The sequence below is a fragment of the Alexandromys fortis genome, unplaced genomic scaffold (genome assembly GCF_014885135.2).
Source record: "Alexandromys fortis isolate MF-2015 unplaced genomic scaffold, M_Fortis_MF-2015_v1.1 scaffold_348, whole genome shotgun sequence".
NCBI classification, from domain to species: Eukaryota; Metazoa; Chordata; class Mammalia; order Rodentia; family Cricetidae; genus Alexandromys; species Alexandromys fortis.
The window spans coordinates 521,045-538,331 of NW_026068223.1; the positions used below are offsets into that span (position 1 = coordinate 521,045).

The 17,287-nt window shown below is 49.2% G+C and overlaps 3 protein-coding genes and 1 long non-coding RNA gene across 7 annotated transcripts in view; 2 read left to right on the forward strand and 2 right to left on the reverse strand.

Moving 5' to 3' along the window:
* Positions 1-2,181, reverse strand: part of Spryd3 (SPRY domain containing 3) — a 22,328-nt gene extending 20,147 nt beyond the window's left edge. Inside the window, exon 1 of the mRNA XM_050130631.1 lies at positions 2,051-2,181. Coding sequence (XP_049986588.1) covers positions 2,051-2,073 — 23 coding nt within the window. The 5' untranslated portion in view covers positions 2,074-2,181. The remainder of the gene's footprint in view (positions 1-2,050) is intronic.
* A 6,909-nt stretch (positions 2,182-9,090) lies between these two features.
* On the forward strand, positions 9,091-14,988 carry Igfbp6 (insulin like growth factor binding protein 6). The gene is made up of 4 exons (XM_050130632.1): positions 9,091-10,440; positions 13,598-13,737; positions 13,874-13,996; positions 14,663-14,988. Exons 1-4 carry the CDS (start codon positions 10,134-10,136, stop codon positions 14,783-14,785), a joined length of 693 nt encoding a protein of 230 aa, XP_049986589.1. The 5' UTR covers positions 9,091-10,133; the 3' UTR covers positions 14,786-14,988.
* LOC126493604 (uncharacterized) overlaps positions 10,447-17,287 on the reverse strand; it is a 7,680-nt gene continuing 839 nt past the window's right edge. For 2 of the 3 annotated variants that reach the window (XR_007589839.1, XR_007589841.1), the window contains exons 2-4: positions 15,139-15,244; positions 11,375-11,559; positions 10,447-10,893 (exon numbers count right to left, since the gene is read on the reverse strand). This is a non-coding gene — a long non-coding RNA (uncharacterized lncRNA). Of the gene's footprint in view, positions 10,894-11,374; positions 11,560-15,138; positions 15,245-15,316; positions 15,697-17,287 lie in introns of those variants that run through there. The other variant, XR_007589840.1, reaches the window with a different exon arrangement.
* Soat2 (sterol O-acyltransferase 2) overlaps positions 15,889-17,287 on the forward strand; it is a 16,030-nt gene continuing 14,631 nt past the window's right edge. Inside the window, exons 1-2 of one of the 2 annotated variants that reach the window (XM_050130629.1) lie at positions 15,889-16,111; positions 16,523-16,578. In XM_050130629.1, coding sequence (XP_049986586.1) covers positions 16,036-16,111; positions 16,523-16,578 — 132 coding nt within the window. In that variant the 5' untranslated portion in view covers positions 15,889-16,035. The remainder of the gene's footprint in view (positions 16,112-16,522; positions 16,579-17,287) is intronic. The other variant, XM_050130630.1, reaches the window with a different exon arrangement.

Here is a 17,287-nt window from a genome sequence, read left to right on the forward strand (position 1 = left end):
GTGGGGAAGAGACAGAAATCTTTAATAAATAAAAAAAAAAGGAGAAAAAAGTATAGATGTTCTCACAGAGTTTCCAATCATGGGCATGAGGAAGCATAGCAGGTAATAAGCAGAAATGGCCATTTTAGCCAGAGGAAAACAGAGAGATGTAGCAGACAGTGGATGGGGACAGTGTCAGAAGTACTGCATGTAAGCTGGAGGGGAAAGAGGCAATATGAGAGTACAAGAAGAAGCAGTCGTCGAGGCACAGGCCCTTGGGTAGAAAAAAGTGTCTGGTAGAGAAAGACAGAAGGTGAATAAGGCTAAGGACTATCCAGTCAGCAGTTAAGTTTTATTTTAGGATAGTGAGAAACCTCTGTGACATTTTAAGTGAGAAACAGTATGATTTTAAAACATATAAAATCTTGCTGGGTATGACGGTACTTGTCTTTAGTCTGAGCAGTTTTTAAATTTTTTTTATTATCTTTCTGTGAATGGGTGTTTTCCTGCATGTATGTCTGTGCATACTGTATATGCCTGGTGCCTTCGGAGACCAGAAGAGGGTATCAGATCATCTGGAACTGGAATTGCAGACAGTTGTGAGCTGCCATGTGGAAACTGAATCTGGGAATTGAACCCTGGGACCTCTGGGAGAGAAGCCAGTGCTTTTTTTTTTCCGGGGTGTGTGTGTGTCAAGACAGGGTTTCTCTGCGTAGTCCTCCCTGTCCTGGAACTCACACTGTAGACCAGGCTGGCCTCGAACTAGCAGAGATCTGCCTGCCTCTGCCCCCCGAGTGCTAGAAAGGTGTGTGCCACCATGCCCAGCAAGCCAGTGCTCTTAACCACCAAGCCATCTCACCTGCCCATAATCCCAGCACCTTTTGTTTTGTTTTTGTTTTGTTTTGTTTGTTTATTTTGTTATTTTGAGACAGAATTTCTTCATTTATTCCTGGCTGTCCTGGAACTCACGCAGTCTGTAGACCAGGCTGGCCTCAAACTTGCAGAAATCCACCTGCTTCTGCCTCCAGAGTGCTGGGATTGAGGTCATGTGCCAATCATTCTAGCCTGGCAATCATTCTAGCACTTTTAACCCCAGACGGAGGCAAATGGATCTCTGAGTACTAGAACAGTCTGGTCTACATAGTGTATGCTAGGCCAGCCAAGGCTACATAGTGAGGCCTTGTCTCAAACAAAAGAAAAAAGAACCTATCAGCCGGACAGTGGTGGCCTAAATCCCAGCACTCGGGAGGTAGAGGCAGGAGGATCTCTGTGAGTTCGAGGCCAGCGTGATCCAGGCTCCAAAGCTACAGGGAAACCCTGTCTCGAAAAACCAACCAAACAAACAACAATTAACCCCCATTCCCTACTGCAGTGTGACAGCAGTTCAGAGGGTGACAGCCACCAAAATGGCAGCAGCGAAGGAGAAAAGGAATGGGACTCTCTTGGTATTTAGACAACCCTCAAGGCCAATAAATGAATGAATGAATAAAATTTTCCAGAGAGTCAAAAGTGGGAAAAGAATGGAGAAATCTTTTCTTCACACCCCCAAACACCTGGCACGGCGCCCCCCCCACACACACAGTAGATGCTTAGCAAACCTAGGCTAAGCTCAGTTCGAAACCAGTGTGCACATCTGGACTGTTCAGAGGGAGCTGCAGACCACACATGCTCCAGCCGAGGCGACACCTGTGGCACAGCACCAGGGCTCCCCTTCCGGGCCCCGGGCCAGGACTTAAACCCAGGTAGAAGCTGGAGCCCCAGACTTGAAGACTCGGATCTTGGAGAACGCGGTAGCCTCAGCCCCGACCAGCAGCAGCCGCGCTGGGTCCTGGCGCTGCCTCAGCACCGTCGGTCACTCAGGGGAGACCCAGGGGCCACCCGGCCTGAACCTGTCAGTGCGGCTCCGCCCGGTCTCCACAGGCCCCGCACCGAGGGAGCGTGCGCGGCGGGAGGAACACTAGTGACCAGCGCCCCGGCCCCGCCCCTGAGCCCGGAGCCATCTTCCAGGACCCCCGCCTCGAGATCTGCAGGGACCGAGGCCTCCGGGACCCCGCCCCCGATCCCCGCCTACCGGGGCCGCCGCGTCCTCCTCATCCATAGGCCTCTCAGCTCCGCGCTGTAGCTCTTCGGCCGCCGCCACCACACACATCCGGGTCCCCGCCCTTCCTATGCTCTGCGAGGCCCGCCCCCCACGCCAAATCTGACCAATCTGCAATGGTTTCTGTAGACGGACACTCACATCAACCAATCGCAGGGCTCAAGCTGTATGGGGCGCGGCCCGGTAAACCGGGTACCTACACTCGGCAGCGTCTGAGGAACCTTGGTGTTGGGAGGGTGGGGGAAGCGACTTGGCGGCCGGGACGCCACCGTGGGCGCCAGGAGCTCCGGGAGGCGATCAAGGGGCGGCTCCCTTAGGGCGGAGCAGGTCACTGTGCCCGCGCAAGCGTCGCAGTATTAGAGCAAGAAGTGATGTTTTACTGGTGTGTCTTTTGGTCCCGGTAACTACCTTCGGGGTGGGGGACAGGGTTCTTAAAATGACCTCATTTTTACGCGTGAGCAACCACAGGCCGAGCTCCACAGCGGCCGCGCTCGGCTGATTCATGTTTTCTTCTCTCCAGAGCGCCACTTTGCATCAAATTCGTTCATTCCAGGAAGGACGTTCCAGAACAGGAGAGAACTTAAGAGGCAAAAAGCACAGTGAGATGGAACCCAGTGCTGTTTGGGAACAGAGGACTTGGTGGGAAAATTAGGTCAGGTCAGAAGATACTGGAAAGGACACTTAACCTTTATCTCGCATCTCCTATAAAAGCTGTAGTTGCCTTTGGGAGGAATTTGGAATCTTGGATGACTTTCATATTTTGCTCCCGAGACTCACCCTCTGTCTTTAGTACCCTGTGTCAGAAACATGAACAAACATATTCGTGTATTTACACTTCGGAATTTATTGAATATCAATAAATTAACAAGTTATGTCGGTTTCATTGGCCACAATTTACATGAATAATGGGCTTTTAGCAAGCTCAGGTTTTTTTACTTCAGTATTAATCACTAACTCTTAGGACACACTTTCCACATCATGTGTATACATATGTAGGTTATGCTGTGGCGACAAAAGGGTTAAAGAAGCCCCAACATAATTCAAAAGTTCAGAGGCCTTGCTAGGGACAGAGAGAGCTACCAGATTACTGAAAAGTTACCCCGCAGCCAGAGGACAGACCCAGCTAGAAGGCTGCTGGAGATGCAGCCTGGAAGGCAGCCACCGCTGCTGCTTTAGCGCCAAGCAGCAGGTCACAGGGCTGAGTCCAGCCTCAGGGGCAAAAATACAGGGCTGGATTTGGGTGAACTGACGGACAAACAGTGATCTGAGTAGGTTTCATAAGCAGGGGACCTGAGCTGAGGGAACTAAAGCTCTGGGGACAGGCACACACACAGGGTGGGGACCTTGTCATCACAGTGTTAGATGTCCTCCTTATTATGGGGTCCAGCTGAGGGTATTGCACCCTTTCTAGGTCTGAGTATATTTGATAGGTTCAGCCTGGTGATACGTAAGTGATTTTAATACACCTACTGAGCATATGTTCTCCATCTATTATACTTGGATACATTTAGACGGTGGGACTTTTCACTTTTTTAAAAGTAATTTATTTTATGTGCCTTGCCTGCATATATATCTGTGCACCATACGTGAGAGTCACAGACAGTGTGAGCTGCCGTGTGGATTCTAGGAACTGACCTTGGTCCTCTGGAAGAGTAGTCAGTGCTCATAACCGCTGAGCCATCTCTCCAGTGCAACCTTTCACTGAGGAATAAATTATGAAGCTAGGTCTCATGAGTGGTGCTGATGGTGTGTGTGTGTGTGTGTGTGTGTGTGTGTATGTGTGTGTAGAGCCGTCTTCCTTTGCAATCACACTAGAGCCAAGGCAGACAAAGCCTGAAGCCACTGCCTTACACAATGTAGAATAACCTAAAGGCAAGCACAGCCTAATCCCAGTGCCCTCTTCTGCAGCACCTCGTTTATTTATGTATTTTTAAGTGTCAGGTGTGGTGAAATGCACATTTACTAATTTGGTTTTTTTTTTTTTTTTTTTTTTTTTTTTTGGTTTTTTGAGACAGGGTTTCTCTGTGGCTTTGGAGCCTGTCCTGGAACTAGCTCTGTAGACCAGGCTGGCCTCGAACTCACAGAGATCCGCCTGCCTCTGCCTCCCGAGTGCTGGGATTAAAGGCGTGCGCCACCATCGCCCGGCTTACTAATTTGTTTATTGGACTGGGTGGGGGTGCATGGCTGGCTTGGCCTATGTGTATAGCTCAGAGGACAACTTGCAGGACTTGGTTCTTTCCTTCCACCAGGTGGGGCCAGGGGTTGAACAGAGGTCTTCAGGTTTGGCAACAAACGCCTTTCTCCTCTGAGTCATCTCACCAGACCTAGCACCTCATTTATTCAGATCAGTGTGGTGTGTGTGTGTGTGTGTGTGTCATTGTGTCTCGTCTCCCTCCAAGCTCAGAATAATCCCTGAGCATGAATAATAAAAACTCAGACAGATATACAACCTGAAGATGAGAAAAGCAAAAGCAGCCACTAGAGAGCTCTTACTTCTTTGAAATCTTCAGACTTAAAAAAAGCGAGTTACTGTCTCATCCTGCCTTATATTCCTCTCTGGTGCTGGGGTTAAAGGCGTGCACCACCACCACCACCCAGCCTCTATGGCTGACTAGTGTAGCTGCTGGGATTCAACGCATGTGCCACCACTGCCTGACTTGTATGATTGACTAGTGTGACTGTTTTGCACTGACCTTCAGGCAAGCTTTATTTATTAAAATACAAATGAAATATATTACTACATTTCCCTTTTTTGTCTAAAATAAAAAAGAAGGCTAGAACTAATATAAGAAAAACTATATACATTAAGTTCAATAACTACATATAATATATACAGTCAATAAATGCATCAGCAATGTCTAGTCCATTTGCATTTGACAAATTCAGAGAAAATACTCCATTATCTATCTTATCTTGCTGAGTCCAAAATCTTGCACCTAATTTGTTTTCTATCATAACTTGCTTTCTGCATCAGGTAAACAGGAAAACTACAACTATAACTATCTAGTCTTCAACTCCCTCAGAGACCCAAGAAGGAAATAATTTTAACTGAATAAGCAGAAAATGTGAGCACGCGACTTCCAAAAATTGTGAGAAATGACAAAAACAGCTGACTGCATGAACAGTCACCCAAAGTTCCTCTGCAACACTGGGGTATGCACTTTGAGCCTACAGCCTAGAATGCCTGACAAACATCCAAAGGGGCTACACCAGCTTGCATTCCCACCAGCAATGCAGAAATGTTCCCTTTTACCCACAACCTCTCCAGCATAAGTTGTCATGAGTGTTTTTGATCTTGGCCATTCTTACAGGTGTAAGATGGAATCTCAGAGTTGTTTTGATTTGCATTTCTCTGATGACTAAGGATGTTGAACATTTCCTTAAGTGTCTTTCAGCCATTTTAGATTCCTCTGTTGGATGTCAGTGTGGCAATTTCTCAGAAAATTTAGGAAACAATCTTCCTCAAGTCCCAGTAATACCACTTTTGGGGATATATCCAAAGGATGCTCAATCATGGCACAAGGATATGTGCTCAACTATGTTCATAGCAGCTTTGTTTGTCATATCCAGAATCTGGAAACAACATAAATGATCCTCGACTGAAGAATGGATAAGGAAAATGTGGTACATTTACACAATGGAGTACTACACAGCAGAAAAAATAACAACAGCTTGAATTTTGCAGAAAAATAGATGGAGCTAGAAAACATTATTTTGAGCGAGGTAACCCAGACACAGAAAGACAATTATCACATGTACTCACTCATAGGTGGTTTTTAAACATAAAGCAAAGAAAGCCAGCCTACAAACCACAATCCCAGAGAATTTAGACAACAATGCGGACAGTAAGAGAGACTTACAGAGATATAATCTACATGGGAAGTAGAAAATAGAAAAAGACAAGATTGCCAGGCGGTGGTGGCGCACTCGGGAGGCAGAGGCAGGCAGATCTCTGTGAGTTCGAGGCCAGCCTGGTCTACAAGAGCTAGTTCCAGGACAGGAACCAAAAAGCTTTGGAGAAACCCTGTCTTGAAAATCCAAAAAAGAAAGAAAAAGCAAAAGAAAAAGACAAGATCTCTTGAGTAAATTGGGAGCATGGAGACCTTGGGGGAGGGGGGAGGCAGGGAGGGGAGTAGAGAAAAAATGTAGAGCTCAATAAAAATCAATAAAAAATGTAAAAAAAACCTCACATGGTACTCCATTAACGTGTAGCATATTAATCAAATCAATTAGTTTGTTTTTAAAGATGCAGTGGATCAACAAACGGCAACACTAAATTCCTTGGGAGCACAATCTCCATTGTGTCCACATCTTCCAGTTACAGTCATGTAAGCAGGTGTTCTGTAAATATATTTAATAATTTCATGTAAAAATAGCTACATCTGTTTTTATTCATTTAACTACACAAAGCAGTTTACAGATCTCCACATGCTACTTTTTGTTCACTGATCATTCCTAACTCCCAGAGCGTGACTCTGCTCCATTCTCAGCTCTCCTCTCACTGGTGTCCTCAAGGCAAGCGGAATCTAGAACACGTAAGTACACACATATACACACATGCACCTCCCTGCTCCTCCACCTTGGGCTCTCTGCCTGTGTTCCCTACCATCCCTCCCAGCCCTTGTGGAGATGATCTTTTTATACAGTGTGATGATGTGTTTCTGTCCTTCCTCACCTGCCTAAGGCTCCTTCTCAATAAAGAGCTGAATGGCCAATAGCTAGGCAGGGGAGGATAAGTGGGACTTCCAGGAAGAGATAGAAACTCTGGAAAAGAATCTGAGGCACAAGAGATTCACCAGCCAGATGTGGAGGAAGTCATACAGTTGTGAGGAGAGAGTCAATGTGGCAAAACTCAGATTTTATAAACAAGTTAATTTAAGTTTTAAGAGCTAGTTGGGAATAAGCCTAAGCTAGGGTCAAGCTTTCATAATTAATAAAAACTCTGCACATCATTATTCAAGAGCCAGTGACATATAAAAAAGGCCTGTTCTGCCTGCATGGTGGTGCATGCCTTTAATCCCAGCACTCAGGAGGCTGAGGCAGAGGCAGACGGATCTCTGTAAATTCGAGGCCAGCCTGATCTACAGAGTGAGTTCTAGGATAGTCAAGACTATCCCTGTCTCAAAAAAACAAAACAAACAAAAGGTATAAAGATACAAAATGGCCACACAGATGGTCAAGAGGTGGCAGAATCCAGAATGGGTTTAGTTCCCTTGAGCCTAAAGCTTGGAGACTTGGGAAGGAAATTATCTTTGAAAAACCAATTATGGGCAGTGGTGGCGCACACCTTTATTTTTTTTAATTTATTTATTTAATACACATTTGACTTCATATATGTCTGTATGAGGGTATAGGCCCCCTGGATCTGGAGTTACAGACAGTTGTGAGCTGCCATGTGGGTGCTGGGAATTGAACTCTGGTCCTCTGGAAGAGCATCCAATGCTCTTAACCACTGAGCCATCTCTCCAGCCCTGGCACACACCTTTAATCCCAGAACTCAGGAGGCAGAGGCAGGCAGATCTCTGTGAGTTCGAGGCCAGCCTGGTCTACAAGAGCTAGTTCTAGGAAAGGCTCCAAAACTACAGAGATACCCATTCTCGAAAAAAAAGAAAAAGAAAAACCAATTATGCCTCCCTTAACGTCCCTTTATCAGACACAAGATGAGAAGCTGCAGGGGAAGGTGACCCAGCTAGCTGGCTGAACTGGCGTTCACAGAGCTCCACCCTCAGGGTTAAGATGCTGAGTGAGAGCTGAGCTCTGTGGTGAGGGGATGCATGTGGAGCACCCCAATGCTTTTGAGAAGAGCCCATTACTTAACCAGGACAGCACGTCAGCAGGACAGGCAATGGTGGGAAACAGGCTGGACTCCAGCTATGGCTATCCCAACAGGCCTGCTCCAGACCTATGTTCTCTCCCTGCCCAGGTATGCAGCCTTCTTGTCAAACTTAGAGCTGAAAATAGTTCAGGCAGTCCTTTCCCTCTACCCCGCGTTATCCAAAGGACGTCGGTGCCTGGGGATGCATGGACGTGTGAGATTGAGCTTCAGTAATGAGAAATGTGTGGTGTGTGACAGGAGTCCCTCCCAAGTGTACGGGCAAACCTACATCATAGGCCGAGGCCAATTTCCAGGTCAGCCCTGGTACCAGCTTCTCCGCAAAGATTCTCATGCAGACTCCACACGCTGTGCTAAGGCAGATGGCATCCCAAAAGGAGAACTAGCAGAATTGAAGGACTTCTCTCCTCAGGGAGACTTGTACCCCGGCAGGAACAGTCCTGCATCTCTGGACACTCACACCTGAAGGATGAAGAAAGGGGACGTTCCTGCCATTCCCGCCAAAATAAGTGGATTCCTGCACTGTGCAGTGGTGCAGAGAGGGACCAAGACAGCCCTGGGAGCAGAGAACCACAGGAAGGGAAATTGGGGAGGGACAGGACGCAGTGGTGGGTGCTAGGCATTAGTGGAACACGGGGGTCCTTCAAAAGACTCACTGAGACCCCAGCAAGGAGTCGTTGTCCTCCTTCCCAGCCTTCCATAGACTTTTTCACATATTCAGAAGCAGGGAACATGAATCCATTAAGAGAGGCCCTAGCCAGAAGCATTTGCAGTGGAAGAATAAATAAATAAGAGGGATAAAAGTTTGGATAGGAACCACGCTCTCTACTCTGGGTCAGAACACAGAAAGCAGGCTCCAGGACCTTGGTGGAAGATAGCTGTCACTTTTTCCTGCTCTGTATCTGTATCTCATGGTAACGGGAAATCATCACTTTCCAAAAAAAATGCTGCTAGTCTTAAAATCTCAGAGTAGCCAGGGGAGGTTCTTTTTATTTTTGTATTTGCTTAAAAAGCTCAGGAAGTCCTTGCTAATGTTCTTGCTTGGGGGCCCAGCATTTACTCTTAGTCACTGCCCAGAGCCCTTGTTTTAGGAAAGAATGAGATTGCTGTTGCGTAACTCAGAATTGTGTGTGTGTGTGTGTGTGTGTGTATGTGAGAGTGTGTGTGGGGTGTGTATGTGTGAGTGTGTGGGGTGTGGGGGTGGGGATGTGAGTGTGTGTGTGTGTGTCTGTATGTTTGTGTGTGAATGGAGCAATCCTTCTTCTTCCTTGAGACTTTAAGGTAGTACTGGGGACTGGCTCACCCATGCCTAGGGATGATTGGCCCATTGGTGACCGCCAGGCAAATGAACATAGAGAGACTGAAATCCCCTGGTCAGTCCCTCCCCCAACCCTGTGGGCACAGACCAATCTGAGGAATCCAGAGAGAGAAAGGAGAGTAAGGAGGGACAAGCTAACCTCAAGGACAGAGAGGCAGTGAGGACTGGCCAGACGACCATCCCTAAACACATCTAGAGTATGATTCCCTGCTTTTCCCCACACCCCCCAGGATCAGGATCCCCTTCCCTGCCACTGCATTTCTCATAATCCTCCTCATTTCCCTGCGGCTCCCCAGCCTTTTTATCTTCCCAAAAGACTAGGGATGGAGTCTCTCGATTTTTTTTTTCCACAGACACAGGCCAGGAGACTTCGTCCCTTTCTTCCTAGGTCTGCTTCTTGACGATGGTAGGAGCTTCTGCCCAGAGGCCAATTGGGTCTCTTCTAGTGTTTATCCCCCAGCATGATTCCTTTTGGGTTCACACTTAGCCCTCAGCCTTCCATTCCGAAGGGGTTTCTATCGGTCCTTCATCTTCCTGTGCAAACAGGCGTGCTAACTGGATTTCAGGGTTCACTGTCCTTCCCTGCACTCCTCCCTATCCCACAGCCCCTTCAGCCAGATGAACAGCTCCCAAATTCTGGGCGAGATTCCCAGGAACAAAGCAAGAAAAAAAATCAGAACAATTTGGGAAGTAAACAGCAGCTGAGGGGAGAGCCGGATGGACCCAGGTGGGTGGCCCTCCAGTCCACCCGGTTTAGGGAATGAGACCCTGCCCTCTTTCCCTCCCGCTTCACCTGGCTTTCAAGGGAGGGGTTTTTAAGGGCTGCTTCTTAAAGCAGAGGAGCAACGGCCCCGCAGCAGCCACATTACACTCTGGAAGGAGTGCACTGGGCAAAAACACTGACCATGACCCGAGACAGGCTGCCGCCTCTACCGCTGCTGTTGTTGCTAACCCTGTTACTCGCTGCCGGCTCAGGGTCGGGGGTGCAGACCAACTGTCGTGGGGGCTGCGTGGAGGAGGAAGATGCAGGGTCGCATGCAGAGGGCTGTGCAGAAGCCGGGGGTTGCCTCCGGAGAGAAGGGCAACCGTGCGGGGTCTACATCCCTAAGTGTGCCCCAGGACTGCAGTGCCAACCGCGAGAAAACGAAGAGACACCTTTGCGGGCTCTGCTGATGGGCCAGGGCCGCTGTCAACGCTCCAGGGGGCCGTCGGGTGAGTTCACGTCCCACTCCGCCTTCCACCTGCCCACCTGAGACAGACGTTAGTCTCTCCTGGCAGGAATCTGGATCGATGCAGGTGGGCAACTTCGAGCCTGTGGGACCGGCCCATTGATCCCTCCCAGGCCTTGAGCGGACCATGAAGTGGAAAGATCAGGGAACAGCTTTGAGGCTGCATGTGGCTAGGGACACCTGAGAATGAGGGAAACCGGACTCCCCACTCTCCCTTTCCCTATTTCTTTTCTCCTGAGGGAAAGGCACATGTAGGAGGAGGCTGCAGAGTTTCAGTTTTAGCTATCTCCACCACTCTAGTGGCCCACGCTGAGACAGGACCTAGATTCCAAACGGAGGAGGAGGAAAGGGAACCTCAGACTCCAGTTCCACACGTTGGCAAATACCTCCTGCTCCTCGTTCTGTGCCAGTGTTGGAAGTACCTGATCCCTGAAATCTAGAAGAAAAGATACTGAGTCAGTCTAGACTGGGGAGAGTGGACAGACCCTGGAGGGCCTGGAGAGAGCCAGAGAGGTGGGAAAGAAGAAATCTGCCAAATCAGCCTTGTTATTTAAACCTGGTCAGAACTGAATGCCCCCCTCTGCCCCACCCTACCCCAGGGATGAGCCCAAGAGACTGAGTCATTGGGCGGGTGGGAACAGAGTGAGTCAGCACTCAAAAGATGGGGGGTGAGGAGGGAACTGGACGCTGGAAGATAGGAAGAGTCCTTGGGTCTTCCATAGAAAGGGATGATAAATGAATTCGGATCACTGGTATTGCATGCATGTAATTCGGGCACCTAGGGGGTATAGGCAGGAAGGTCAATCAGCATCATCTTTGGCTACATGGTATTAGGCACCCTAAACTACATGGGACCCTATCTCAATTGTGGACACATTCTCTCTGTCTCTGTCTGTCTCTCATACACACACACTCACATATGTGCGGGTGTTGGAATCCCATTCTTTAGTGTCAGAGCTCAGGCTTCTAGCACTCCTCTCAGAAGGTGTGTTTTGGTTGAAAACGGCAATTTGAAGCATCACCACAGTTTGGCACTAAATGCATGGAGTGAGGTACAAAGTCTGAGGAAGACGTGGTACCCAGGGAATGAGGACTGAGAAGACTGCAGAGGGAGTGGAGAAAAGAAAAAGTATGAGAATTTATCTTTGGCACGCTGCCGTTTTTCCCCAGCCTTTTCCTAGCCCTGACTTCTTTCGCCCCTTCCCAGTCCTGAGCTCTCCTGAGAGCACCCAGAACCTCTCCAGGACTGGTGCAGCCTGAAGTTTCGAAGCCTCTAATTTCCTGCCCCTTTGCCATCTTCAATGCGTCCTGGTTAGGGTTGAATCCAGATGCTCCTTCACCACTAGAGGTGAAAAGGCCCTCAAAGTAACTATATATCAGGCCTGGGAGGGTGGACGAAGTCACTGGAGGGGTCACAATAGGGACACACATTCCTTTGGGTTCCTTTGGACAACCTCCCCCCCACACACAGTTCTTCTCTCCATCTCCCTGGCTTGGTGTGCCCTCTTCTGGCCTCCAGTGGAATAGGCAAGTCTTTTCACAGAAGGTCTAAAAGTGCTTTGTGTTAGCTTGAGCTTTTGCTTTCCAAAATGCTCTCTCTTATAAGACTTAAAATGGCTCTGGAGGGCCAGGCAGTGGTAGCCTATGCCTTTAATCTAAGCACTCAGGAGGCAGAGACTGGTGGATCTCTGTGAGTTCAAGGCCAGCCTGGACTACAGAGCTAGTTCCAGGACAGCCAAGCAAGCCTACACAGAGAAACCCTGTGGGGCCGGGGCGGGGGTGGGGGGGTGGGGGCAAGGGGAGCAGTTGCTCTGGGAAATATTATCCATAGGATTTTACCTTTATTTCACATGTGTGGGTGTTTTGCCTGTATCTGTTTCTGTGTATCACATGGGCCCCAAAAGTGAGACAAAATGAGGATGCTGGAAATCAAACTCTGGTCCTCTGGAAGAGTAGCCAGTGCTCTTAACAGCTGAACAGTCTCTTCAGCCCCTGCTGAGTAGACCAGACTGGCCTTGAGTTTGTGGCAATCCTCTTGCCTAAGCCTTCCAAGGGCTGGGATTATAGGTGTACACCACATGCTATAGTAGTAATAGAATGATGAGCTCTTTGTTATTATTATTATTATTATTATTGAGACAGGGTTTCTCTGTGTCTTTGGAGCCTGTCCTGGAACTAGCTCTGTAGACCAGGCTGGTCTCTAACTCACAGAGATCCGCCTGCCTCTGCCTCCCGAGTGCTGGGATTAAAGGCATGCGTCATCATCGCCCGGCTGCTGAGCTCTTTGGACTTTTGGAGGGCCGGCCACCCAGCTCCCAAATGAATCAATCACACATGGAGGCTTATTCTTAGTTGTAATCATACGGCCTTAGCTTGGCTTGTTTCTCGCCAGCTTTCCTTAAACTTATATTATCCCGTCTACTTTTTTGTCTCTGGGCTTTTCCCTTTCTCTTACTTCCTTAAATCTTATTCTTCCTCTGTGGATTGCTGTGTAGCTGGATGGCTGGCCCCTGGTGTCCTCCTCCTTCTCGGGCTGCTACTTCTCCAGAACCTCTTCTCCCAGTTTTCACCTTCTATATATTCTCTCTGCCTGCCAGCCCCGCCTACACTTTTTCCTGCCGTGCTATTGGCTTTCAGGTTTTACTAGACCATCAGGTGTTCTAGACAGGCAAAGTATCACAGCTTCACAGAATTAAACAAATACAACATTAAAAAAAGTAACTCCTGGGGGCTGGAGAGATGGCTCAGAGGTTAAGAGCACTGACTGCTCTTCCAGAGATCGTGAGTTCAATTCCCAGCAACCACATGATGGCTCACAACCATCTATAATGATATCTGGTGCCCTCTTCTGGCCTGCAAGCATACATGGAAGGAATGTTGTATACATAATAAATAAATTTTTTTAAAAAAGTAACTCCTTAAAATAACTTCTCCAACATCATACCCACAGAATAATTATTTTTTAGAGGAAGAAATAGCAGCCAGAGTAAGACTAGGAGAAAAAAGCTGGCTACTTTTAGTTCATAAATCCAGCAGTTGCTCTCACTTTAACCAGCAGAGAGGGACCAAGGCTATTGCAGAGCTAGTCTTTGGCCTTGGCCGACTTCTGATTTCTTCTCCCCTTCTTCCTGTGGCCACAGAGGAGACTATAAAAGAAAGGAAACCCCATGGAGGTGCCTCCCGCCAACGTGATACAAGCCACAGAGACCGGCAGAAGAATCCAGGGACCTCCACCACCCCTATAAGGCCCAATCCAGGGGCTGTTCAAGACACTGAGATGGTGCGTGTAGGGTTGGCAGGGAGGCAGCAGGCTGGAGATTTCCACTGGAGACTGCTCCACAGACTTAAGGAAGTCTGGACCAGGCAGGTTCCTGCAATTCTGAGCACCGTCCCCACCCACCCCTGTTCCTCTCTAGGGTCCTTGCCGCAGACACTTGGATTCCATACTGCAAAACCTCCAGACTGAGGTCTTCCGAGGGGGGTCACCCGGGCTCTATGTGCCAAATTGTGACCTCAGAGGCTTCTACAGAAAGCAGCAGGTAAAAGAGGCCTCCTCTCCTCTGTGCTAGGTCCCTGGCAGGAAGTGAGAAGGGGTACTTAACAAGTGGCAAACAAAGATACAGAAAGGATGCTTTGGTCTGCTGGTACATGATGGAAAGCTAGGAGCGAGTTCCTGTTTCAAAAACACAAACAACAAACCAGGACATCCACATAAGCTACTTCCCCTGCCTTTTGGGATCTTCCAACTTGAAGACCCACATAGACATGAAAAGAATCAGGAAGCTTGTAACTGCAAGGCCTGCCTGGCCTACAAACTTACTGAGCTTCCGTCTCAAAATAAATAGTAAAATAAAAAGAAATATGATTTGAAAGAAAAGAAACCGTCAAAGGTCAACTATTTCAGTAGAAGACCCAAAGTGGCCTCTCCACAGAGGCCTTGCCATGGCTGTCAAGTGAAAGCCCTCTGGAGGCATATGCGCTGTTGAAGTCCAGGCCGCACTTTCTGACTCAGCCCTCTTGGCTGAGAACACCCATTTCTAACCCAAAAGGGATGCAGGTGCAGTTGATTTGGGAACTACATTTTGAAAACTATTGTTCTAGCCTAGCAGGATGGGGCTCTAGTTACTTGGTAAAGTTCTTAACTCTGAGATGTTTCTCCTGCTCGAAACCTTGGACCTCACCCTGGTCTGTGCTTCTCTTCCCAGTGCCGTTCCTCTCAGGGGAATCGCCGTGGTCCCTGCTGGTGTGTGGATCCAATGGGCCGGCCCTTGCCAGGGTCTCCAGATGGCCATGGAGGCTCTCAGTGCTCTGCCAGGGGCAGTGGCTAAAGCAGGGTGGAAGCCTCCAGGACACTGGCAAGAGCACAGGGCTGTCGTCTGAGAGTGGAGTGATGGTCACCCGGGCTTTGTGCCCCAAGACCAGCCTTCAGGCCCTGTCCCATTGTTCCCCTTGCCCTCGGCTTTGACACATCTAGCTAGAAAAAAATGCTGACTTGGGGCACTAATAAAGCTGTGTTGGGGTCTCTGGTTTATGTCTGTGTGTCCATCCCTTACAGCTCTGGAGACCCAGGCTCTCTGTCTACCATTACTCATAGACCCTGTCAGTTCTTCCATCCCCCTAGCAATGCAGCAGACTGCCACTGGTGTGGGCCTCCCACCCTCTAGCCTCACCAGACACCCACCTGGGTTCCCACGTGGGGGACTGGCTGAGATCACCACCTGCTGTAGCATCTGGCTGCTGGTGAAGTTCTGGTGGCTGCAACCTTGTTTCTATTGCTGATCTTTGGACTGATGGAGGAGGAAGATTAATGGTTAATCCCCAGCAGGAATTTGCCAAAAGGGAAGTCTCAAAGTGCTTACCTGCCCTCCTTTCTACCGGTGTTCAGGTTCCGTGTGTTTCCCCAGATTATTTGTGCTGGCGGTTACCTGGGCCTTGGCCACTTTCCTGCAGTTCCATGGGCAGGGGACGGCAAAGGGAAGCATCACAACCCCGGGCACTATTCAGTAGTGAATAAGTGTGAGTCTGACCTTTCTGCTTACGTGGTAACCCAAGGTGTAGAGAAGAGCTGACATTCAGGGGCCTTGCTGCCTAGAATAACTTGAAGGACCTCAACGTCACACATCACAAACACAGCCCTCAACAAAACATCATTATACACATGTACCTACAGACCCCATCAAGTGCCCTCAGAGAGCTGAATACCAGGTACGGGAAGACGTTTCTGGCCCCTCCCTGACCTTCAGCCTCCCTACAGAGGGCCAGGAGGCGCCCAGGTGATAAGCACCAGGAGGCAAAGTCCCCCTCCCAGCCTCAGGCTCAGATTCACTCCTAAAAGCGAGATAGCAAGCATGAAGCTGGCCATTGTGGTTGAGGGTAGAGAGGCTGGAGAGCAGAGCCAGGACCTGAGAGGCCCTGAGTACAGAGAGATAACCTCTCTGACCCCCGCCCTCCAGAAAGGACTTTAGTCTCTGGAGCTGTCAGATCTCCGAGTGGGTAAGAGCTCAACCTATGAGGTAGGTTGAGAAGGAAAGGGAAAAGGCGGACAGCCGCTGCCCACTGTCCATTCCAGACTGCCACCATGGAGTCAACGAGGTCCCAACTGCGGAGAAGAGAAGGGGTGGGAGAGACGCAGGAGAAGGGAGTCTGTGGAGAAGGTGAGCCCCCGTCCCACCCCCGCCAACCTGAGGTGAGACGTCCTGCTTAGCAGAGCGAGCTGTGCCGCTGGAAACTCCCTTCCTTGCTACCTGGGAAGCCAGAGGTTTCTGTGCTATTCCCACTCAGACTGGCATGGAGGAAAGAGATGCTCAGAGTGCGGCCTTTCCTTCTCTAAGGGTGAATGGAGCACATCGTCCCTGATTCCAGCGACTGCACCAGGCTCTGGAATCAGAGCCAATGGCCTCATTCACTGCACACATCACTCCCCCTTCTTGCGACTCCACTCACAGCTCTAAATATTGCCTGGAAACAGAGAGGCTAGTGAGCACACAGAAAGCATTTTCCAGATCAAGGTCAGCTCTACCCTAATTCTGCCCTCTTGGGTGCCCCCTTTTGGTTCTTCCTCCTAGGAGACGGTAAGACGCACAGAGCCCCAGACTTGGTGCAATGGACCCGACATATGGAGGTGAGGATCACAAGGACAGGTCTGGGCCAGGGCTGGAGCTCAGATGGTAGTGTACCACATAAATCCGTGGACGGCAGACACCGCAATCCCGGGAGCTTGGGGTCATCCTTGGCTACACTTCCAAACTAGCCTGGGCCACGTGAGACCCTAAGAAAGAAAAGGTAGTTCGAGGCCAGCCTGGTCTACAAGAGCTAGTTCTGGGACAGGAGGCAGAGGTGGCCTACGCCTTGCCTTTAGTCCCAGCATTCAGGAGGCAGAGGCAGGCGGATCTCTGTGAGTTAGAGGTCAAGGCCACCCTGGTCTACAGATCGAGTTCAAGAGTTCAAGGGCAGTCGGGGCTACACAGAGAAACCTTGTCTCAAAAAATGTTTTCAAACTCACAGTTAGAATTAAGATTAACTGGAGGGCAGTGTTGAAGCTTAAATCACCAATTACTGCTTAGCTTTTCTTTTTTTCATTAGTCTTTGGCAATAATCAGAGATAAAACCTCACTTTTAAAATCAGCGGTGGTGGTGGTGTGTGTGTGTGTGTGTGTGGTGGTGTGTGTATGTGTGTGTGTGGTGTGTGTGTGTAGTGGTGTATGTATGTGGTGGTGGTGTGTGTGTGTGGTGGTGTGTGTGTGTGTGTGTGGTGGTGTGTGTGTGTGGTATGTGTGTGGTGGTGGTGGTGTGTGTGTGTGTGTGTGTGTGTGTGTGGTGGTGGTGTTTGT

Excerpts from the sequence above, each read along its gene's own strand:
- Igfbp6 (XM_050130632.1), top strand. The coding sequence starts at position 10,134 with ATGACCCGAGACAGGCTGCCGCCTCTACCGCTGCTGTTGTTGCTAACC. Across the intron at positions 10,441-13,597 it reads ACGCTCCAGGGGGCCGTCGG|AGGAGACTATAAAAGAAAGG; the intron begins GTGAGTTCACGT and ends CTGTGGCCACAG. Across the intron at positions 13,997-14,662 it reads GCTTCTACAGAAAGCAGCAG|TGCCGTTCCTCTCAGGGGAA; the intron begins GTAAAAGAGGCC and ends TTCTCTTCCCAG.